At 35.3% G+C, this 25,466-nt stretch overlaps 1 protein-coding gene across 4 annotated transcripts; it reads right to left on the bottom strand.

The window, feature by feature from the left end:
- Window positions 1–12,608: 12,608 nt before the first annotated feature.
- Window positions 12,609–22,948, bottom strand: LOC112727406 (probable sodium/metabolite cotransporter BASS4, chloroplastic). 4 transcript variants are annotated; one of them, XM_025777145.3, is made up of 15 exons: window positions 22,673–22,920; window positions 22,260–22,395; window positions 22,087–22,174; window positions 21,834–21,941; window positions 21,685–21,752; window positions 20,687–20,765; window positions 19,661–19,719; window positions 19,290–19,358; window positions 18,820–18,933; window positions 16,409–16,430; window positions 15,513–15,580; window positions 14,592–14,677; window positions 13,679–13,808; window positions 13,481–13,582; window positions 12,609–12,985 (listed from the first exon to the last, which is right to left on the bottom strand). In XM_025777145.3, the coding sequence occupies exons 3-15, from the start codon at window positions 22,172–22,174 to the stop codon at window positions 12,914–12,916; spliced, it is 1,065 nt and encodes a 354-aa protein (XP_025632930.1). In that variant the 5' UTR covers window positions 22,260–22,395; window positions 22,673–22,920; the 3' UTR covers window positions 12,609–12,913. The 4 variants fall into 4 exon arrangements, with proteins under 4 accessions (XP_025632930.1, XP_025632928.1, XP_025632933.1 ...); XM_025777143.3 differs by lacking the exon at window positions 22,260–22,395 and having other exon boundaries at window positions 22,673–22,948; XM_025777148.3 differs by lacking the exon at window positions 22,260–22,395 and having other exon boundaries at window positions 22,639–22,884.
- Window positions 22,949–25,466: the final 2,518 nt, after the last annotated feature.

Raw genomic sequence — 25,466 nt, 5'->3', positions numbered from 1 at the left:
TAGGAAAAGATATTATTTTAATTTTAAAAATTAGATTTTAAATTTATTAGGATTAGTTATAAAAGGGAGAAGAAACCTCTCTTTTGAAGGAGGTCCCGGGGAGGATCACATTCTATTCCAAAATTACATTCCGTATTCCATAACATTCTACTCTGAATCATGAGCAACTAATCCTCCATTGTTAAGGTTAGGAGCTCTGTCTATTGTATAGATTGGTAATATTATTTTTCTATTTTGATTCATGTTTTGATTTATATTTCAATAATTGTTTTCGTTCTTTATTTTATGAATTTGGGTAGAACGGAAGTATGACCCATGTTCTAATTGAGTTCTGGTATAACTTGGAAAAGCTCTTTACTTGAACAATAGCTTGAAAACATATTATCCTGAATTTCTAATTGTTTGTATTTAACGGGATACGTGACATATAATCCCTTTATTTTTGGATAATTAGGATTCTTGTGGCATATAAACTAGAACTTGATCATCACCCTCTAATTGGAATTAATTGACCAAGGAATTGGCAGTTGATGAATTTTAGAGGAGACTAGGAAGGTCTAAGGAATTAGGGTCTAGTCACAAATAGTTTGCCATGAATTAAATCTTGCATAATTAAAATAGTAAATAAGAAAATTCAATCAGGAAAATAGATAACTCTGAAGCCTTAACTGTTTCCCCATATATATTTCATAACTCATTTGCTGCTTACTTTCTGAAATTCTTAATTTACTGTTTAATGCTTTTTGAATACCAAAACACTCTTTTCTGTTTGTCTAACTAATCCTATCAAATACTATTGTTGCTTAATCCATCAATCCTCGTGGGATCGACCCTTACTCACGTAAGGTATTACTTGGTACGACCCGGTGCACTTGCCGGTTAGTTTGTGGTTAGAAATTCCGCACCAAGTTTTTGGCGCCGTTGCCGGAGATTGATTGTGATTGACAACTACTCATTGTTTGATTTCTTAGATTAGATAATTTTTTCTTTTAATTAGTTTTATTTTATTATTATTAATTTTTATTTTTCATTTTTATTTATTTTCATTCCCGTAAAATTTTGTTTCTTTTTTTCCGTGAAGTTCGTTCCCCCCCTGTTTCGTTTATTTCTTTTTTTTTTGCTTTTAAATTTTTTTTACTTTAGTCTGTTTTAATTTTTTTATTTCATTTTTATTTTATTTTCTTTTTATTTTCATTTTCTTTTATTTTCGTTTTTGTTTCCTTCCATTTTTTCTGAATTCTATTAGTTCTGTTTTATTTTTGTCTTTAATTTTTTTTTAGAAAAAAATTAAAATAAAATAAATAAATAAATAGCACTAGTATTTTTCTTAATTTATGAAATTAAGTTTGGTGTTTCCTAGTTAGTTTTATTCTAATTTTTCTTATTTTAATTTTTAGAATTTTGTTCTTTCTTCTTTGCTTTCCTGTTTGCCACATGGTGCGTTTAATCTTGTTTGGTGTTTTGTGCTAAGAAAAAATAATGGAGAGAGATCATATGGGTTACTACTCACACCCGAGTAGTGATTCATATTATTGTGGATGGGGGAACTACCCAAATTTTGGTTAGCAAAGTCAAAACCAAAGAGACTTCAGTGCTTCATGTTCCAACTATCAAGAACCACCATCTCCATATTCATACCAAGAACCACCACCTCTCTATCCATATCAAGAACCATCATCTTTCTACCCATATCAAGAGCCACTATCTCCCTATTCATACTAAGAACCATCATCTTTTTACTCTTATCAAGAACCATCACCTCCTTCTTATTCATATCAAGAGTCACCATCTCCTTATTCATTTTAAATACCATCAGATCTTGAGCTTCTCATGAAAGAATGCATACATGATATAAAGCAAGTGTCAAAAATGTAGAGAAACATGTGCAGTTGATTATCAAGTCACAGGAAGAGGAGCAAGCAAATTCTTTTCCAAGAGATATAATGCAAGATCCTATGGAAGAAAGTGAGGAAATCAATCAAAGGAGTTTATACTCCAGTGAATTAGATAACTTTTCACCCTCACACATGGAAGAAGAGGAAGATGCACAAACAAAGGAGGTTGCAAGGGATGAAAACAATTATGGGAATCTACACTCCAATGAAGCAGAGAGTGGCATGGAGGGTGAGTTTATTGAACCACCAATTCAAGAAGTTCTTGATGAAGGGTATACTTTAACCATCATACAACACCCACATTTTGAAGTCAAAGAAGTGAAGGCAATCAAGGAAAGCACTGAAAAGGGGATTGTGACCAAGAAACAGAAGAAAATATCCATAAAGAAGAAAAGGTCAGCAAAAAGCAATCCAACCTCTACCCCAACAAGCAAGGTGAATCAAGCTAATCAGAATAAAAGAAAGCTTGTTATGAGGACTTTATATCAGGGGGCACTAATCTTCACCTCTCCCCCCTTGGAGACATTTCTTTTAACCAACTGGAAGAAGAGGAAGAAACTTCAATAATCAAGTGTCAAGCTAGTGACGTTAAAGAAGCGCTTGTCGGGAGGCAACCCGATAAATTCGTATCCTTAGCTATTTTTTGTAGTAGTAGTTTTCTTCCTTATTTGATTTTTACTAAGTGTTTACTGCTTCTCTGATCATGCAGCTATTTTATCACAAGAACCAGACACCTCAGTTTTTCTTTGCTTGAGGACAAGCAAACCTTTAAGTTTGGTGTTGACGCTTCGCTTAAAGGTTTTCTGTTTATTCCTATGGCACCAAAAGGGAGGCGAATCATCTTCACGGAGGAACACAACCTGAAGAATAAAACAACCGCTGGGATAACTAAGGTGGTTGAATTCCTTTTATTTTTTTCCTCCCCTCTTTTTCTATATTATGTTTTGGTTTTCTGCTATTTTTGCTTTGTTGGTTGCATGATCCTTTATTAGTTAGAATCCAAGGTCTAGTTTAGTTTTCTCTTAATTGCTTTAAAAGATGTCTCACGTATTACTCACTGAGCTTGAATTCAAATAAAAAATTACAAAAGTGATGTATTGCATGAGAAATTGAGTTAATTTTAAGAGTAGTCTTATTTACTTAGATGTGGTGGCAATACTTTTTATTTTCTGAATGAATGCTTGAACAGTGTATATTTTTTATAGTGAAGTTTATGAATGTTAAAATTGTTGGCTCTTGAAAGAATGATGAAAAAAAGAAAAATGTTATTGATAATCTGAAAAATCATAAAATTGATTCTTGAAGCAAGAAAAAGCAGTGAAAAACACGAAGCTTGCGAAAAAAAATTTGACGTATAAAATAAAGAAAAAGAAAGAAAAAAAAGCAAGCAGAAAAAGCCAATAACCCTTTAAACTAAAAGGCAAAGGGTAAAAAGGATCCAAGGCTTTAAGCATTAATGGATAGGAGGGCCCAAAGGAATAAAATCCTAGCCTAAGCGGCTAAACCAAGCTGTCCCTAACCATGTGCTAGTGGCGTGAAGGTGTCAAGTGAAAAGCTTGAGACTGAGCAGTTAAAGTCGTGGTCCAAAGCAAAAAGAGTGAGCTTAAGAACTCCGGACACCTCTAACTGGGGACTCTAGTAAAGCTGAGTCACAATATGAAAAGGTTCACCCAGTTGTGTGTCTGTGGCATTTATGTATCTGGTGGTAATACTGGAAAATAAAATGCTTAGGGTCACGGCCAAGACTCATAAAGTAGCTGTGTTCAAGAATCAACATACTGAACTAGGAGAATCAATAACACTATCTGAATTCTGAGTTCCTATGGATGCCAATCATTCTGAACTTCAAAGGATAAAGTGAGATGCCAAAACTATTCAGGATTGCAGTTGTAAACCCCACTATAAGAAGAGACATGAGCTTAATCAAACTCTCATTCTCATGCAAATTCACATCCTAAGCTTATATTAGTTCTGGTTGCTTGAGGACAAGCAACAGTTCAAGTTTGGTGTTGTGATACGTGAGCATCTTTCCTATCTTTTCCTAGTGAATTTGCATCTAAATTGTTGTATTTAATAAAGAATTAATTATCATTTAGCCAAAATGGAAGCTACTTTGAGTCTTGTGCAATTCTGTTTATTTTAGGTAGCATTTAACTGGATTTGATGGAGTTTCTGCAGAAGAAGAGATGAAGGCAAATAATGCTGTCAACCCTGACCTCTCTGCACTCAAACCTAAATAACTCGAGCTACAGAGATCCAATGGATGTGGTTTCAGTGGCGTTCGAAAGCTAACTTTCAGAGCTTTCCAACGATATATAATAGTCCATCCTTCTTTTCCGAACTCGCTGCCAAGGCTACGCCGAACTTGAGATTTCTCAAGTTAGGCGCAAGACACAACAATAATACGCGAGATTAGTCCTGCCCACTTCAAGTTAGGCGCACTAAAGCCCAAGTTAGGTGCAGCTTCACTCAACTAAACTCCAATTCATGCTGCCAAGCCCAAGTTAGGCGTGGATCCTAGTGAAGCCAAGTGGTCCCCATCCATCAATTGAAGAGTTGCTGATTGCTATAATTAATTCTAATTTAAATTCAAATTTTAAAAATAGGAAAAGATATTATTTTAATTTTAAAAATTAGATTTTAAATTTATTAGGATTAGTTATAAAAGGGAGAAGAAACCTCTCTTTTGAAGGAGCTCCCGAGGAGGATCACATTCTATTCCAAAATTACATTCCATATTCTATAAAATTCTACTCTGAATCATGAGCAACTAATCCTCCATTGTTAAGGTTAGGAACTCTGTCTATTGTATAGATTGGTAATATTATTTTTCTATTTTAATTCATGTTTTGATTTATATTTCAATAATTGTTTTTGTTCTTTATTTTATGAATTTGGGTAGAACGGAAGTATGACCCATGTTCTAATTGAGTTCTAGTATAACTTGGAAAAGCTCTTTACTTAAACAATAGCTTGAAAACATATTATCCTGAATTTTTAATTGTTTGTATTTAACGGGATACGTGACATATAATCTCTTTATTTTTGGATAATTAGGATTCTTGTGGCATATAAACTAGAATTTGATCATCACCCTCTAATTGGAATTAATTAACCAAGGAATTGGCAGTTGATGAATTTTAGAGGAGACTAGGAAGGTCTAAGGAATTAAGGTCTAGTCACAAATAGTTTGCCATGAATTAAATCTTGCATAATTAAAATAGTTAATAAGAAAAGTCAATCAGGAAAATAGATAACTCTGAAGCCTTAACTGTTTCCCCATATATATTTCACAACTCATTTGCTGCTTGCTTTCTAAAATTCTTAATTTACTGTTTAATACTTTTTGAATACCAAAACACTCTTTTCAGTTTGTCTAACTAATCCTATCAAATACTATTGTTGATTAATCCATCAATCCTCGTGGGATCGATCCTTACTCACGTAAGGTATTACTTGGTACGACCCGGTGCACTTGCCAGTTAGTTTGTGGTTAGAAATTCCGCACCAGTAAGACCTCCTCAGGTCACTTTTTATAGATTACTTTTTATAACTTTCTGCGTTGGTTGGCTTGGTCCAACTTCTCTTTTGTCAATCCTTCTTAAGTTTTGAGGTAGTTAATTATGGGAGTCATCCATCCTTGATCCAGGCCTGTTATGGCTAGGAACTTTTCTTCTTTCGAGATTGATGGGTTCTGCAGTATTTCCTGGATGAGGCTTCTATTGTTGCCCCTTGGTTTGGTGCTGGCTAGTTTTGAGAGTGCATCAGCTCGAGCATTCTGTTTCCGAGATATGTGGCGGACCTCATATTCCCCGAGTTGTCCGAGTTGTTCCCTAGTTTTGTCGAAGTACTTTTTCATGGTGGGGTCCTTGGCTTGGTAGCTTCCTACTATTTGTGAGGTGACTACTTGTGAGTCGCTGAAGATGATAAGATTTTGAGCTCCAACCTCCTTAGCCAGCTTCAAACCAGCTAGTAGTGCCTCATATTCGGCCTGATTGTTTGAAGCAGGGAACCCAAATTTGAGGAAAAGTTCGATTTGGGTTCCCTGATCGCTTTTGATTATCACGCCTGTGCCACTTCTGGTTTTGTTTGAAGAGCCGCCTACGTAGAAATTCCATTCTGTGGGAATTCCCGGAGTCTCAGTGTACTCAGCAATGAAATTGGCCAAATATTGGCACTTGATGGCCATCCGAGCTTCATATTGAAGGTCGAACACTGATAGCTCGACTGCCCACTGTAAAATCCTTCCGGCTAAATCTGTTTTATGTAAAATGCCTTTTATGGGCTGGTTAGTCCGGACTTTGATCGTGTAAGCTTGAAAATATGGTCGAAGTCGTCGAGAAGTTAGTATAAGAGCGTAAGCGAACTTTTCTATCTTTTGATAGTTTATTTCGGCCCCTTGCAGGGCTTTGCTGATGAAGTAGACGGGCTGTTGTCCACTCTCATCTTCTCTGACTAGTGCTGAGCCCATTGCTCGATTTCCTATTGCGAGGTATAGTACGAGTGGTTCTCCTTCCCTTGGTCGAGTTAGAATAGGTGGTCGTCCCAAGAACCTTTTGAAATCCTGGAAAGCCTGTTCGCACTCCGTTGTCCATTCAAACTTCTTTCCTTTCCTTAGAGTAGCATAGAAGGGGAGGGATCTTATAGCTGATCCAGCTAAAAATCTGGACAAGGCTGCCAGTCTTTCGTTGAGTTGTTGTACCTCTTTGACACAGTTTGGACTTTTCATGTCGAGTATAGCCCGACATTTATCCGGATTCGCCTCAATTCCTCATTGTGTTAGCATAAAACCCAGAAATTTGCCAGCTTCTACTGCAAAGGTGCACTTTGCAGGGTTAAGTCGCATGTCATGCTTTCTGAGGGTATCGAATACTTGGGCAAGGTCGGACAGTAATGTCTCCTCGCCTCGTGCTTTCACTAACATGTCGTCCACGTATACCTCCATGAGTTTCCCGATATGGTCTGCGAAGACCTTGTTCATCAATCTCTGGTAGGTAGCTCCTGTGTTTTTGAGTCCGAATGGCATGACAACATAGCAGTAGTTTGCTTTAGGAGTTAGGAATGAGGTTTTTTCCTGATCGAGTGGATACATTGGGATTTGATTGTATCCGGAGGAGGCATCCACTAGAGTGTCGATATTTGGAAGTGGATAGGGATCTTTTGGGCAAGCTTTATTGAGGTCGGTGTAATCAGTGCACATCCGCCATTTCCCATTTGACTTTTTCACCAATACAACATTGGCTAGCCATAGGGGGTACTTGACTTCTCTTATGAATCCTGCCTCTAGTAGAGCTTGTACCTGTTCTTCCACAGCTTGGGTTCTTTCCGGTCCGAGCTTCCTATGCTTCTGTTGCACTGGCCGAGATCCTGGGTATACTGCCAGTTTATGGCATATTAGCTTGGGGTCTATGCCCGGCATGTCTGTAGCCCTCCATGCGAATAGGTCGACATTATCCCTTAGGAGTTGTATCAAGGTCTTCTTTACGTCCTCATTTAAGGTTGCCCTGATATTTGTTGTTTTATCCTGGTCATCTCCAATTTGGACTTCTTCGACCTCGCCTTCAGGTTGTGGACGGAGTTCCTCCCGACCTCGAATTCCCCCGAGTTCTATGGTGTGGATTTCTTCCCCTTTGCCTCTGAGGTTCAGACTTTCATTGTAACAGCGTCGCGCTATCTTCTGATCTCCTTTTATCGTAGCAATCCCTTCTGGAGTTGGAAATTTCATGCATAGATGCGGATTTGAAACTACTGCTACGAGCTGATTCAATGTTGCCCGACCTATCAGGGCATTGTAGGCTGAACTTACGTCGACTACAATGTAGTTTATGTTGAGTGTCCTTGATCGGGTTCCTTTTCCGAAGGTTGTGTATAGTGAGATGTATTCAAGTGGTTGTATTGGAGTGTCTCCTAGTCCAAACAAGTTGTTCGGATATGCTCTGAGTTCTTTCTCCTGCAGGCTAAGTTTGTCGAAGGCGGATTTAAACAAGATATCCACCGAGCTTCCTTGGTCTACCAGTGTGCGGTGGAGATTTGCATTGGCCAATATGATAGTGATAACCATAGGATCGTCATGTCTCGGGATTATGCCTGCTGCGTCTTCTTGGGTGAAAATAATTGTAGGGAGGTCGGGTGATTCTTGTCCTCCCTCGACATGATATATTTCATTGAGGTGCCTTTTGCGAGATGATTTTGAGATCCCGCTCCTACGAATCCTCCGTTTATCATGTGAACGTGTCTCTCTGGGGTGTGAGGTGGTCGTTCTCTTCGTCTGACTTCTTCGTCTCTTTTTCTTTTTCGAGGCTCATCCGATTTGTTGGCTAAATACCAATCTAGTCGTCCTTCTCTTACCAATTTCTCAATAACATTTTTCAAGTCGAAGCACTCATTGGTAGGATGTCCGTAGATTCGGTGATATTCACAGTATTCTGTCTGATTTCTTCCTCCTTTCTTGCTTTTGAGTGGACGAGGTGGTGATATCTTTTCAGTATGGCATACTTCTCGGTAAACATCCACAAGAGACACCCGGAGAGGAGTATAATTGTTGTATTTTTTAGGTTTTTCGCCGTATTGATCTTTTTTCTTGGACTCTTTCTCCTTATCCCGGGAGGAGTAAGAGAATCCGGATTTTGAGATTTCTCCTAGCCGAGAGTTTTCCTCCATGTTGATATACTTTTCAGCTCGTTCTTGCACTTCATTCAGAGATGTCGGATGTTTCTTTGATATGGAGTGACTAAAAGGCCCTTCTCGCAGGCCATTAATGAGGCCCATAATGGCTGCTTCCGTTGGTAGGCTTTGTATGTCCAGGCATCTTTGTTGAACCTCCCCCTGTAGCTGCGAAGGCTCTCCCGATCTCCTTGCTTGATCCTTAGTAGGCTTGGTGCATGTTTGGCTTTGTCCTTCTGGATGGAAAATCTGGCAAGAAATTTTTTGGCCAGGTCGTCGAAACTTGTGATGGATCTAGGGGGCAGAGTGTCGAACCATTTAATCGCTGTCTTTGTTAGGGTTGTTGGAAAGGCTTTGCATCGAATGGCGTCCGAGGCGTCCGTGAGATACATTCTACTTCTGAAATTGCTGAGATGATGGCTGGGATCCGATGTGCCGTCGTATGGAGTCATGTCGGGAGCTTTGAAGTCTTTTGAGACTTTGGTCTTCATGATCTCTTTGGTGAATGGATCTTGATCTTTGTGAGAGCTGCTTTCAGAATCGGGTTGGATGGTTTTTGTTTTAAAATCGTCTTCGAGCTTTAAGAACTTGTCCTCTAACTCTCGACGTCGCCTAGCTTCTCTCCGAAGGTCCCTCTCGGCTTCTCGCTGATGTTCAGCCCTCTTTTTCGAGCTGTTTGAGGTGATCATGTTGAGCTTGAAGTTCCTCCATGATTTCTAAACTTGGCGAATTCTTGTCTTTGTTTGGTTGAGAAGTATCCTTTGGTGTTGTGTCCGCATTTTTGTGCGGCGTCTTGTTTTCTAGATCAGAGTCATGGTCGTTGTCAAGGTTGTCCGCCATGATGGTGGGATGACTTCCAGGTTCCCCGACAACGGCGCCAATGTTCCGAGGGTTACCTGAAACTGTAGGTTGATCTCGGACGAGATCTTCGGTGCTGGTCGGTGCCTATGTGTCCGACTTGTGGGTAGTGGCCGGAGCTGTTGCGTCGGACTAGTTGGTAGTGCTGATCCTTCGTCACCGGAGGGTGGTGGTACCTGCAAGGGACTCCGATGCTTAAGTTAGCAAGGGTATTAAGCAGGTTTTTAGTAGAATCAGAGTATGAGTTATACCTGGGTGCTCCAGTGTATTTATAATGGTGTGGAGTGACCTTTCTGGAGATAAGATAGTTATCTTATCTTATCTTTGAGTGAAGTCATCTTATCTTCAAGGGAACCACCCTTATCTCTCTAGGCTTGGGCTGCCTTTGGATTTGGGTCGTGTTCCTCTGTTTGGGCCCTTTTTGGGCTTCTCCTTGGTGATCGGGCCGAACTCTTTTAAGAAGAGGTCGGGTAATCTTGACCTGAAGAGGTCGGTCGACTTGTCGTCAATCAGCTCGGGTCGTACAGCTCGACCCAAGGCATGAACAGATTGCTTTTTATAACTTTTGTTGATCAACTTGCCCGACTTCTGTGTCGGTACTTCTTAAGTTATTTTTTGTAGTCCATTTTTAGCCAGGCCACGTCAGGCGACTTTTTATGGATTAATTTTTATAACTTCCTGCATTAATCTATTTTTGTTGCTTTCACCTTGCCGACTTCCTTGTAATCGGGTGATGAGTTTGGTTCTCATCTTGCCAACTTTGTCGTGATCAGACGATGAATTTGATTTTTATCTTGCCGACCTTGTCGTATTCGGGCGGTAAATTCTTGCACTCAGATTAATACGTCTTGGTAGATAACTTTTTTGTGTTATTCTGAAAAAACTTTATTCAAGTAGGAAATATAAAATAGACAAGAGTATATACATATAAATGCTTACCCTTCTAAATCGGGAAATTTTGTAGATCTTGGCTTGGTGTCTCATTAAAAAACCTTTTTAGGAAAAAGAGTGCACCATGACCTAAGATCTTTATTACTTTCTAACTATAGTACCTCCTTAGGTTACAGGCATGCCATGACCTTGGTAGCTCTCGCCCTTCTAGGTCGGATACCTTGTAGTAGCCTTTTCCCAGTACTTCTACAACTCGGTAAGGTCCTTTCCAGTTAGCTGCTAGCTTCCCCTCTCCTGACGTACTTCAAGCCTAGGAGTAGATATTACGTACTTAAGGCTTTTGGAAGTAGACTTAATAGGTTGGCCTCTCATAATTGTCAATATATGGTTTGTAGACAAGGATGGTGATTTCAATTACCTATGTCTAGCCAAGAGTACTTTTCATTTCTTTTATTAGTTAATTGTTCATTTACTTTCCTTGCCATCTATTTTCTTGCTAATTACCAAATCAAACCCCCCACATCCTCATAGCCAATAATTAAACACTTCATTGCAATTCCTTGGGAGATGACCCGGAGTCTAAATATTTCGGTTATAAATTCATTAGGATTTGTACTTGTGACAACTCAAATTTTTGCATGGGAGGATTGTTTGTTGGTTTAGAACTATACTTGCAACGAGAATTCATTCAATTGAGGAAATTCTAGACCATCACAAAAGTCCGAGCATCAGTAGTCAGTGCACATCCGCCACTTCCCATTTGACTTTTTCACCAAGACGATGTTGGCTAGCCATAGTGGGTATTTGACTTCTTTTATGAATCCTGTATCTAGTAAGGCTTGCACCTGCTCTTCCACAGCTTGGGACTTTTCTGGTTCGAGCTTCTTCCGCTTCTGCTGCACTGGCCGAGATCCTGGGTATACCGCCAGTTTGTGGCACATTAGTTTGGGATCTATGCCTGGCATGTCTGCGGCCTTCCATGCAAAGAGATCGGCGTTCTCCTTTAGGAATCGTATCAGAGACTCCTTCAGGTCTCTTTTCAAGATTCCCCCGGTATTTTTCGTTTTATCCTAAGCATCACCAATTTGGACCTCTTCGGTCTCGCCTTCAGGTTGTGGGCGGGATTCTTCGCGAGCTCGAACTCCCCCGAGTTCAATGGATTGGATTATCATACCAATCGATTGGATGCAGATAAAAACTTATTTACGTAACATTTCAATCGATTGAATTCTCATACCAATCGATTGAATTGAAATATGCCATTAGTCATGTACAAACTTCAAAATATAACCAATCAATTGAATTAATTAAACCCAGATTGTTTTGATGAGTTCAATCGATTGGGTAATATGACCAATTGATTGATTTTTGGGCAAACCATACTGTCTTACAACTTTCAATCGATTGTTTTGTGATAACTTGAAGTCCAATCGATTGTGTTATGGGAAACCTGAAATTCAATCGATTGTTTTGTTAATCCAATCGATTGATTTTCTAAGAAATACGATTTCACAATCCTTGACAAATGTAACAGATCAAAGATAAACTTTTAATCGATTGAGATTGCCAAAAAGTTATTACGATCAATGGAAGATCTAATTCGTTATTGTTTTTGTTTTTGATTGTTAATAAACATAATAAATGAATGATAAAATAATAATTTATAAAATAAAAAATAGTTTTTATAATTAAATAAAATATATGGGATTAATTTGTAATTAAAATTAGAAAAGGACTATTTAGCACTTATTAAAAAACTTAAAAAACATATTTTGTTATGGGACCATTTAAAAGTCCAAACGTTATAGGACCATCGAATCCGGTGCCCACTTACATCAGCTCAGCATGTACTGAAAATGAAACCATTCCACACCATAGGATTTTTCTTACAAGATTACCCTTATTGCTTAATTCTTAATGTCTTTGCTTACTTGCAACTTTCTTTTACAAGGTTCTGAAAATTAAATCCATCATCAAATTAATAGAGTTAAAAGTTCAAATGTTTTAAAATTCAACTAAAATTTAATTAAAATTAAATAAGATTAACAAAATAAAATATGTATGTATAAAATATATAATTTAAAAAATAATTTTTTTATAATTAGAATTTTAAATCAGTTAACCGTTATAACATTGCATCAGTTTCACTTTCACATATTGACCGGTTTTTTAACAAATTTTTTCGACTTTTAACCTGTCCATTAACAAACGATGTTTACCTTCACCCAAACCAATTTGATTTCTAGTTTCCAATTAACCAGATCGAACCGACCGGCTCAATCTGATTCTCAAAACCATTCCTTTTTACAAATCTCTTTCTATGCTTATTAGAGACACAATATTGGATATAAGTACACAATTATTGGGTACATAAATTAGAGATTTGGTACATAAAACTTGAATAGTCGACATTTATTTTCAGACTGAGACAGCAGAGTATAACTAACGAAAATCCTTTGGAAACAAGCATAAACATCGTCACTCCTAAAACTGCAAAAAGTGGAACGGAAAGCATTCAAACTTCCTTTAAATTAAGCTTTCTGTAGATGCAGCTTGACGTGTTTCACAATATGCCAATGCATAATGATGGCTACCAGTTCATTTGTTTAGGCCACCTTCGTATCATTGTAACGGTCTTTGGGACGCAAGAAGTTAACAAGAAAAGAGTCCAGTATAATCTGCAAGCAGTTTGGGGGTATAGCATGAGATGGAACGAATAATTAGAAACAACCAAAAGAAGAAAAAAGAATAAAAAAAAAACGGGAATAGCATACTTAATGGCATCAGACATTTGTTCTAAGTTCCAATCTCATCCAGTTAGTCTTTTGTTCGTTTATTTATTTTTTTTTGTACCAACCTTTGATTATTAACAACTTTAACGGAAGAGTCAAATCAAAACCCTTTAGAAATGTCGAGGATAACTAAAATGTAGCTTCTCACTAACTAAGGAGTGCTGCACTCCTTATTAATTAAACAAATGTTAACTCTTTATTATATTTGATATAAATGGTTCAGATTCAGAGTTTAAGATACAGGGTTTAGGCTTTAGGGTTCAGGAACTCTGCACTCCTTACTTTCTCTAAAAATGCATTAGCATTCTCCCTAAAATGTTTTCAACTTTGGGGAAAAATTGAAACGTTATTTTCAGAACACGAGAAAGAAAAAAGGACGACCTGGTTTAGATGTGCTGCAACACAAGGAAGAACAAGTAACCCAGGTTCTCCAAATGCATTACCAAGTGGCTGTATCACTGCCACCATTACAGGTAATGTTTTCTGCAAGATTATGAGAACATATTAAGCTTTAGATGATCGAATCCAACAATAGTATGTATGGAAGTGCCTTTCTCACAGGTCTCAAGTAGTGTGCACCTGGCTTGCAACAAGTATGAGTGCACTGGCATTTTCCTTGCGCGAAAATGTCGATTTTCTACCCCCAGAGATAGCTGAAAGGGCCGAGACAGCTATAATATTGAATATCAGCAAGGTCAGATGAAGAAGTCTGCAGCACATCAAGCACACGAATTTCAGTAACCATCCATAACTCTATCAATGCTGGAAACCAATTTTCGCAATGAATTAAAATGTCAATTCCTATAATATTGTAAACTATGGTCCCTATGATAAAACAGTTCATCTGGTCATAATACACAGCATTTCAGAATAAAAACAATAAAGAATATAACCAAAGATATTGATAAGAATTTTCACTAACAAAAACACACTTATTTCCCAATTCAATTCAATTTAAAGTCTATTATATAGTGAATGGTGAGAATGAGGAGACAGTCAAGAATTAGAAATAGAAGAGAGGATAGGAATGGGTAGTCTCTCTAGTACTACCACACTATGTTCTAATTTCCTGCCTCTCAGTATAATTGCATAACTAGGAAGGGGTTGATATCACACTGATTCCCTCTCTGTTTCATCCCATCTAGTGCTCAGTTTTCGTTCTTTATCCTATTTTCTGTTGTAACCAGTTATTACAGGTACCCCCCCCCCCCCCCAAAAAAATGCACCTACAAAAAAACTTAAGTACTATATATATGGGGAATCAGAAAACTGTACCCATGCAAAATATGACCTATACAACATAGGCATATATCATATAATGTTGAAAAATTATAAATACTGGGTCTCATTTCTATTTACTCATCGAAGAATGAAACATAACTTTTTATATTAGAACTTAAATTGCAAATAAACAACTAAAGAAAAAGAAGAATAACTCATTCCCAGTTATGTTAAAATTGTGATATAAAAGTCAACTGACTCGTGAGCTTACGTTCCCAATCCAATAGCCACAAGAAATACTGTAGGCTTCACCGTTAATAATAGTGACTTTGACTTGCTAACTTGAGTCCAAGGTACCTGCATAAAAATATATAATTAGACACAATTTGACCATACCATAACAAACCAATTATAGCAACCTGCCTCGATGAAATATAACAACTTCGACAAGAAAAATTAGTTCCTGAGAAACAGCTATGATCATAACTTTGTTTGTGACAGGATTAACTGCTAAAGGTATGTTGTTACACATGAAACTCATTTAGGTAAAATTTACCCAACTTCTATCCTCCCACTAAAATAAGCATTAGAGTATCAAATTAAATCAAAGCATTTATGAATGCAGACACTTGCTTAGTATTTATTATGACAAAATTCATTATGACCTGGCCCCAAATGAAACTCTAGCATCCATAAAGTCAATTTTAGCTTTAATCAAATGGAATATGATAATAAAAGCAAAATAGTTTGATCTCTAAATGGTCAATTACCAAATTTGACGAAATATCAAGGGAAGAAATATGCTGAAAACAAATATAAAAATATTATAACAATCTTAGGGGTATGAAAAGCACTATCAATACATCATTTTTATAATAGAACACATGTATGACATTGGTTTTGTAGGAAACTGTAACAGCCTAGAGAAGTATGGAAAGATTATTACATGACCACAAACTAATGGTTATTTTTTTCCATCGATAGATCACTTATGAGCAATGATCCCATGAACAGTGCACTTATACAATCAATTATAAGATATAGGAAAATGCATACAATCAATTTATTACAACTTATGATCTTGTACAAATTTAAAGAAAATAAACCATAAGCATCCCAACAACAAGCACATGTTAAAACCACCAACTTCAGGAAATGAAAGAATGAAGCAGTGCAAGGGAATTTGACTTACTAGACTAAGGAAAAGAGCACTGATTCCTGAGAAAAGCTTACGGTTTCTGTCAACGAAGTTAGCCACATCTATAACAAAGATTCAATCATGACAAAATATTCCTTGATTACTTAACATAGTTCTTACAATATTAAAAAGAAAAATGGAAAGTGAACATCTCAATATTTAGAGCTCTTAAAAAGTTCTAAGAAGCATATAACATTAACATAGAGTGCTTTAAATAGTGATCTAAATGTATGGTTAAGAACAAGGAATTGTCCAAGAGATTAAAGAGGTCAAATGAATGGGCAATAGCAACACAGTGGGTCCTGAACAAAAATCAACATTTCGATCCAAACACAATTGAGGATTTTTCAATTATGGAAAAGCAGCAAAGAGGTTGAGCACCGGTTAATAAGACAGAGAAAAAAAAGGAATGAAAATGAAAATATTTAGCCATAACATCTAACAGTGATAGCATTGACTCTCATGCTCTTCAAGGGTTGCAGTGTGTCAGGGAGCATGGGGTGACATCTAGTGGCAATCTAAGAGTCTCACCAGTCAGAGACTACTGAGCTTGAATATGAATTCACTTTTGGATGGATATCAGTTAAGAACAAGGAATTGCACAAGAAAAACATGTAGAATATGATATTCTGAAGTGCATGACAGATGCAAAGACCAGCTGGGTCAGAATCTGCTTTCATACCAACTTGAAAATACAGGATGTGAAAAATATGAATCAAATTTCATTAATAAATAGTATGTTTGCACGCGCTTGCACGCAGCAGACACTGCACTATAACTCGAGCAGTATCAGCTATTTTCATAAAAAATTTAAGATCACATTTCTCTATTTTATGTATCTAAACACGTGCAAACTGTCTGCTCATACAAGCATAGACAAAAGAACATACCTTTAAAAGATTCACGTAGAACCTGCCCAATGAAAGGAACAAAGAAAATTAAAATACTTCAATGAAATTGAGTGTAAAATAGGAACAAGACTGTCTAACTCTGCAGTTTAAATGCATCTGCTAAGAAAAATAGACAAGGAATGTAATGCATACAGCCAATAGTAGATACGGAATAGTATATTAGAAAAAGAAAATGACGTATTGAAAAATACTACTATAAACTGCTCAAAGAAAGACCAATATCTTAATCTGCAATCAATATATGGTTAATTAACATATTTCTAGATTCTAACACTCCCCACCAAACTTGAGCATATAGATCACATTGGCCAAGCTTGTGAGATAGATAACTCATTCTATGGTTTAAACATTAGGTGAAAATGCCAGCTAGTCAATAATTTGAATTAACAAAATGTTTGGTGATACCACAACCACCAGACAATATTCTTTGTGATGAAATGGAAATTGACCACAATGTGTTTGGTTCTCTCGTGGAAAACCGAGTTAAGAGGCAATGTGTATGAAGCTTGACTGACACAGATAAGTTTCTTTTCCTTGTTCTCCCCAAATTTAAATTTAAGCTCCTTAAAAGTTGATTAAGCCAAATTTTGCTCAAGCCAGATGCCATGGCATGATACTATAATTCAGCACTAGACCTTGCAAATACTTGGTGAAAATGTCTCCTAGTTGATCATTTGAATTCACAAAATCTGTGGTGATATCACCAAACAATATTCTCTGATGAAATGGAAATTGACCAAAATGTGCTCGGTTCTCTCGTGGCATGAAACTCTAATTTAGTAATAGGAATGTGCTCAAGAGGTACACAAAATTAGAAGTGAACATCCATGAATAGAAGAACCTGCCCAATTAACATTTGAATATCTAACCATATCGGTAGACGAAACAATCCAAGAACTATTATTAGCCGGAGGATCAAAAACCATGGAACACAGCAAGGGTAAAAACTGAAATTGGAAACATAGCATGACATGTCAGGTCTAAAATGAATACGGGTCAAAGCAATGGCCGGAGAGGTGGTGGCCTGCACCACACAGGGAGTGGAAAGTGCCATGGGTTAATTAGGATGCTGCGTATGGAGGCAGGACATCAAACATTGAACTTAGGGCATGGATATCGTGCTTTGAGTGTGCAGGTGAGGCGAGGTGGATGGTGGGATTGATCATTAAAATCAGTGATGGAGGGCCACGGCTGACAGTAGTAAACAACACTGGATGCTCGTTTTGGCCTGTCAGAATGGCAACACAGCCGTGCTGATGCAAGAAACAGAAGGGCAACAGTGCTTCAAAAGAAAATTATTGGAAGGCACTAGAGCAGTGAGTTTTTCTGATGAATCAAATAGGACTGCCTTTTTCTCTGAGCTTTGATACCATGAAAAGATGAAAGGAAGGAGAAGAAAATTACATAACTTACATGTTTCAACTACACAGAAAAGGTTGAATTAGGTATACAATGTCTAACAACTCCTAATAAACATGTTTACATATTCTAATAAAGTACATGATTATTTATTATGTTCACGATATAAATCCTTGGACTGAGTTGATTTCTGTCAATTTATTTCACACCAAAATGTTCATTTCCAATTTGCTAGCTAAGATAAAATCTTGGGGATGACAATGGGACTAAAAACACTGTCTTTTCAGTAAATCCAGCACTGTGGAACCTAGATACCCTGTCTTTATACCATCAACTATCCAAGTGGCATGCATTTTCATCGAACCTAGATACCTAACTGTCTGTCACTGAAACCATCGTCACTTGCCTACACATGCTGCAACTCTGGTTTAGTTTCCCTAGTGCATGTAGCTCACGTTTCCCATCATATTCGAACTAACTTGAAACTGAGTATTGATATTATGTCAATTCTATCTTTGAAATTTACACCACATTCAGTAATTAGAATAATTAGCTAATAAATCCCTAAATCTAATGAATTCAACTCTTTACATAATTGTGAATACTCCCTTTACAAATGCTTTAACTGAGATGATTTCTTGCTAGTTATTTTACACCATGACCAATTGTATTAAATAAATAAAAAGAAGAAACCAGACAAGCATCTAAACTGCCTTTTATCAAAGCAGACTATAAGTTTACTACACACAGGAAGTTTGGTTTCAAGATAATGTTCTCAAACATCAAAACAAATAATGGGTAAATGTAGTATTCTGTGTAACAAGAAGTTAAGGCCCTTATGGAATGTTTAAATAAGACAGAGGGTAGTTGGAAAAATCATTAATGTTTCAGAAAGTTGCACACCTCATAAACCTAAACTCAGCAAGATGAGACAGAGAGAAGTTATATTTCCATTCCAATATCACATCTCTCAAGAAATATCTGAATAAGCACAATATTATGTTACAAAGTGCTAAAGAAAAGTAGATTACCTTTCCCAAAAGAAGGGGGATTAATATAGTCAGCACGAGACTTTTAAATAACTGTTGAGTCGGTAAGGTCATTCCAACTCCATCAGCTACAAATTTTTTGAGGGACAACGGAACCTAAAATAAGATGAAACATTGTTACAGAATCATTATTACTATTTATTACAACAAATACTAAGCCAATTTCCAACACAAAATCATTACTAAAACATTTAGTTCACTTATTTGAAATAGCAGCAAACTAAAGAAAGCTATTCAGCATAATAAAGCCACAGAAGCATTTGCAATCTAAATCGTAAGAGGTAAAGAGAAAGGGAGCACACACAGAAAATATAATCAAATCTAAAGCAACAATGTCGTGTAATAAAAGCGCAACACAAATATAAAATTAAAGGAGACACAGAAAAAATAATATTAACAAAGCAAAGATAATTCAACGAAAAATGGTAAATATGCAAATCATAATGACTCACAATGAAAATCCCTAACATGTTAGATATTACTGTCATTGCAAGAGCCAGTGCAGAATTTCCCCCAGCAAGCTGCAAAGCAAAATATGGAAGGATATAATTTGTATACAGTATATACTAAAAAAAATTTACATAGATATGCAATCATTTATTTGCTACATTAGGAAAAGTGCATGATTCGACGCTTTCTTATAAACTATACAAATGGAAGAATCTAATTGAATATCAATGTAGAATTGTTTTACAATGTCAATTCATAGCATTAAACTCAAATGTAATGCAAGTTCACTGGATGATATAGAAAAACTTTATATAAATTGATGCAAAGAGAAATGCAGAAGAAAAACAGGAGAGAAGAGGAACACTGTCAGTACCTGGGTAAGTGCAACACCACTTGATAATGTGGTTGGCATACAATTAAACATGGCCAATCCTGTATAAACGTGGAAATATTTAGAAACCAGATGTGAATGAATAGTAAATAAATTTTTTTCCTCTTTTATTTGTAACTTATATTTTCCCAAATTATCATAACCCAACTCAATTAATGTTTTTCTTTGTTATACCTTCAGCAAACAATCAAATCTTCAACAAATCTGGCCACCAGAAATAGTTTATGGTAACAGATATGTCATAAGCTTCAATGTGGAAAATTCTGGGAATTAACAGGATGCAGCTTGAATTAATTAAGAGTAATTTGCTATTGCAATGGGAACAGAGTTAGGTCCCAGACTAGTGTTCATAAGATTTAATCTTAACATCCTTTTCTTGCTAAATGCCTGAACTAGCTGTTATCATTGAGATATTGGGTTTTAGGTAATAAAGGAGAAACAAGAGAACAAATATATTAAAATCAATAACTATGGATATATTTATGAAATAACAATATTATATCATAAAATTCTTGAATTTGACCACATTGATTTTGATTATAGAAATTTTTAGTTTCTCCAACTTCAATTTCATATGTTGCAAGTTGCATGTCTCCCATAATTATAGAAATGGTTGGTGAATGGACGTGATGTGGAAGGTTGTGGTATGGAGAGAAGAGGGAACCAGAGGAGTATGGAAAGGGGGGAGAATAAGAAGGAGGAGAATAGAGGGCCTAATTTTGTCACCAACTAATGTCACATGATTGCTGATAGACCATTTGGATGGAGAAGTTAACAAGGTAAATCAAAGAGATGTTAGGTCTCATTTTTTAAAACTTCGAAGGTGAAGTGAACTTAGGCTATAGTTAGGGACGTTAATTGCATTTTTCGCTCGAATTAAAGAGTGTTGAAGAGTCCAAAATTGCTAAAATCCTCGAGTAGCATCATGTGTTTAAAACAACTAAGAGTTCCATTTAACAATGCAATACAAGCCCATGCTAGAAGTAGACCAAAAATAAATGGAAAAACCTGTAATAAATTCTTGGGGTTGGAGCTGAATATGCAATATTATCCGGGAAAAGTATGGTGTGAGAAATAAAATAGATACCTGCCATAGAACACATCACACATTCAGACATAAATAAAAATCAGTTGATCTACTCCTGTCCTTTAGGGATCTATAGATATGTAATGGCATTTTGAACACAATGATCAAGATGATCTGCGATAACTTCATGAAATACAGTAGTTCTAAGAAGATATGAGGGGCAGCAAAAAAACTATGTCTCTGCAGTCTTTCAAATCAAAAGGCATTCTTCATGACCTAGAACAAGGTAATCTACATATGGAATATCACAACAGCCTCAGTCAAGACATTTACTTTTGATCAAATGGAAGTTAACCGAAGTAAGGGAGCAAAACCAAATTCAAGGAGAAAAACAAGATGCATATATTGCTCCTGGTACTTAATAAAACCTTGAAGGAAATCATGAGATTATTCTTTGACCGAAGCCACTTCCAAAGGCTAGAGAAATTTTGTTAAGGCAAGAAATGAAAGATGGTGGATATTTTGGGAAGAACCGCAGAAGTAATAACAGGGCTCTAAGCTAGTAAGTGAGTTAACTGACTTTATCTAAACCGAAGAAGGGATTAGTTCAGGCCTTTTAACTCTGGTATTTGTTTCTAGTCTTGGGAGGGTTGAGTGTTCTTTCTACTCTCCTCTCTATCATGTAATTCCTCAACCATCAGGCAAAACTTGGTCAATAATAAGAAAAATCCACAGCTTTTACTACGCTTTGCTGTAACTGATTGGAAACAAATGCTAGACATTATAATGATTCATTTTTAGCTGTTATTAAAAATACCATATTCGGGGCATATTGCTCTGTGCATAGTCTGTTTAATGGTATTTCTTTAACCAATATACAAAAGGTATTAGCATACTTCAATTGCATGGTTTATCCATATAAAATGCTACGTTTGTAATCAGTCCATAAAACGCAGATATAGGAAATTCAAGGTCATACTATCCCAAACAGCCCAACAGGGAATGCTTCTACAGCTGCACTGATTTCCTCACTGCGCAACATCAATCCTACATGAAAAGATCAGAACACTTTGAAAAAAGAGCACCAAAAACAACACATAATGCAAGAGAGTAGACTCCAAAACAAACCTGAGATAATAAAAATTCCAAATGGCCCAAGTTTTGACAAATTGTATTTATCAGCAGCACAACCAAGACTGGGATATGCTAATCCTAATCCCACCGCAGAGACCAGAGCTGCATATTTTGCCACAACACAGATCAACTAATTTGGTCATCTGTCAAAACATAACAAAATTAAGTAGACCATAAAATAAGATCAACAAGAAGAGGGGAAAAAATTACAAGCAAAATTTGAATGCTCAGGAAGACAGAGAGCTACCCAAGGGTAAAAGATTGTTCCCAGCAAACCTCAAAATGGGTTGCACCAAACTCAATCCATTCGTCCCTTTGCTTCCAGTCCCACCCATCTGAATTTCCAAAATGAAGTAAATTGAAAAAATAAATTTAAAAATAAATCAAATTCAAATAACAAAAAAAGAAAAAAAACTATACTTTGTCATAAAACTTCCTTTCCCACAGCTTAAGCTAACAGTAGGAGTCATGTGAAAATTTTGCATAGCCTTTCTATCATTTTTTATTGGTCTTGTATGCTGAAATTCCCTCTTTTAGAGTCAACAACGATCGAACACTTCTAAGTCATAAAGCATGTCATCAAATCACTACTCACAAAAATAGTTAAGCTAATAGGAAGAGTTACATAAATAGTTATATCTTATATCTCTACGATTGCTCCTTTTCTCAATAAGGAATTTAAAGAGAGAAACACGGGACCAAAACCTAAAAATGGGATTAAAAAAAATAGAAACATAAAAGATTGAAGTTTTTCGCCAGTCAATACATTTCAATTCAGCTCCAAAGTTTTGGTTCGTACTTAAATATTATTGACGATGAACAAGAGAAGGAACCTGTTGGGGTTGGCCACTGGCTCTTACGGGTGAGCATTTCGGACGGAGAGCTACCCAACTTGTGGGGCCAAAATTGGCAGCCTTAACTGCTGAAGGAAGACAGCGAAAAGTGGTGGAAGGTTTTGTGTAATTCGGGGGGAAATGAAGGTTGGGGCGACAGAAATATGAGAAGGTCGTAGTGGTAGGAGGAAGCAGCGTAAGGGTGAGCGAGCGGGTGGTCTCCCACATGGCTCCAAGGCTGTAATACTAACAACTAAGGGTGGCAGTCCCGCGGGTTACTTGTATTGTTCAAGTCAATTGGTTAATTGTGCAACTCAAATCTCTCGTTTAGTCAAAAAGAAAATTACCGAATTGAGTAAAACTAGAATGAGACCCGCTCGGTAAATTAACGATAGTATATAATAAATATTAAAAATGATTATATATTATAAAATTAAATTAAATATGTATAAATTAAAGTTAAATTTAAAAACTATTTTTTTTAAAATAATTTGTAATACAAAAGATTTGGATATTAGAGTTTTACAAAGTGATATTTTTATTTGGTAATTTAATTTTTGTATTTGTTTTAGTGGTGGATTTAGTCTTTTTATGTGGCGCTCATCTTCCTTTTTTTTTATTGGTTATTGTTAGAATTGTTACTTTTTTCTTTCTGTCGAGATTCTTTTGAAGGCATGTTCTTTATCAATTGTTGAGTTGTATGCACTTTCTATTATGTTGTTTGTTCCATCTTTGTATGTATGTTTTTCTTCCGAAGATGTGTCTTGAATTTGTATGGTTTTCTTTCTTCTTAATCTCTTGATGTACTTTTCCAATGACATCTACAATAAAAAAAACAAAAATGTATAGATTTTTTTAATAAGTTATTTTTAATAAAAATAATTGAAATAGTATAAAATGAAATTACCTGTTAGTATTTTTCTTTGACCCACTCTATCAGACAATGTCTCAAGTGATGCAAATTTAAAATAGTCTTAGAAGATGTTCAAAATTGGATCTTTAATTTTTTTCACAACAATTGTGAGTAAAAAGTTTGCATTCATTATACCTTTAATTGGTCTATACAAATCATTTGTATCTTCTATTTTTAAATTTTGTATAGTATAGACTTTTCCTTCCCTGGCGTGTTAGTAAATCATAGTTCATAATTAGTTAAAAAAATAATGAATAGCATATTAAAAGAAGTATAATTTTAACGATATTAAAAAGTATAAAAAGTAAAAATAATTAAAGTATTTTTTCGTAAATTCAATTTAAAAATATAATAAATATGTTTGTTTTGTACATTTTCATCTAATATAATCATTTTTAAGCAAAGAGATTCTTCTTCATTTGTGGGTGTTAATGTTTCCCATAGATGAACCACGCGAACTTTGATAAACAAATTGTCTTTTTGTTTGGTAAAATTGTCCAAAGAATGATACTTCATTGAGTAAGTTTGAAATGTGTAGTTCGGAAATAAAATTTTTGTGCTAAATTTGATGTCATCTGAAAGAATAGTGATAAGAGACTTATATAAGTAGTTCAAATAGTATATAATTTGAATATTTGTAACGTAAAATTTATTATGATTAATAATATTATTATTACATTTGTAATATGAACGTTTATTATATTTAATAAGTTATTTATAGAAATTAATAAATTAATTATTGGAGTTATAAATTTATTGTGTTGTTTATAACGGTGAGATATAATAAATATATGGATATGGATTCATTGTTTTGGTAGGATAGAAATTTGATTACAAATTTTTGTATTTCTTTTTTTTTTTGCTGATTTGAAAATAATAGTTGATTTGACAAAAACCGAGTGGTTGATTCTAATATTTTGCTAAGTAAGCGATGTTGCTGACATGGCATTGGTAGAAAGAAAAAGATGTTTTAAAAGTAATGTAGATAAACTTATGTATCTATTTTTATATATTAAGAATAGACCTTTAATTGGCCTATACAAATCATTTGTATCTTCTATTTTTAAATTTTGTATAGTATAGACTTTTCCTTCCCTGTCGTGTTAGTGAATCATAGTTCATAATTAGTTAAAAAAGAATAATGAATAGCATATTAAAAGAAGTATAATTTTAACGATATTAAAATATAATTATTTATAAAGTATTATAAAATAATATAAAAAGTATAAAAATAAAAAATAATTAAAGTATTTTTTTCGTAAATTCAATATAAAATATAATAAATATGTTTGTTTTGTACCTTTTCATCTAATATAATCATTTTTAAGCAACGAGACTCTTCTTCATTTGTGGGTGTTAATGTTTTCCGTAGATGAACCACACGAACTTTGATAAACTAATTATCTTTTTGTTTGGTAATATTGTCCAAAGAATGATGCTCCATTGAGTAAGTTTGAGATGTGTAGTTCAGAAATAAATTTTTTGTGCTAAATTTGATATCATTTGAAGGAATAGTGATAAGAGACTTATATAAGTAGTTTAAATAGTATGGAATTTGAATATTTGTAACGTAAAATTTATTATGATTAATAATATTATTATTACATTTGTAATATGAATGTTTATTATATTTAATAAGTTATTTATAAAAATTAATAAATTAATTATTGAAGTTATAAATTTATTGTATTGTTTATTAGGTGAGATATAATAAATATATGGATATGGAATCAATGTCTTTGTAGGTTAGAAATTTGATTACAAATTTTTGTATTTTTTTTTTTGCTGATTTGGAAATAATAGTTGATTTGGCAAAAATTGAGTGGTTGATTCTAATATTTTGCCAAGTAAACAATGTTGCTGACATGGCATTAGTAGAAA

This window comes from Arachis hypogaea, chromosome 12, assembly GCF_003086295.3.
Source record: "Arachis hypogaea cultivar Tifrunner chromosome 12, arahy.Tifrunner.gnm2.J5K5, whole genome shotgun sequence".
In the NCBI taxonomy this organism is placed as follows: Eukaryota; Viridiplantae; Streptophyta; class Magnoliopsida; order Fabales; family Fabaceae; genus Arachis; species Arachis hypogaea.
The sequence above is the reverse complement of the archived record's forward strand: the minus strand, read 5'-3'. Positions and strand labels throughout refer to the sequence as shown.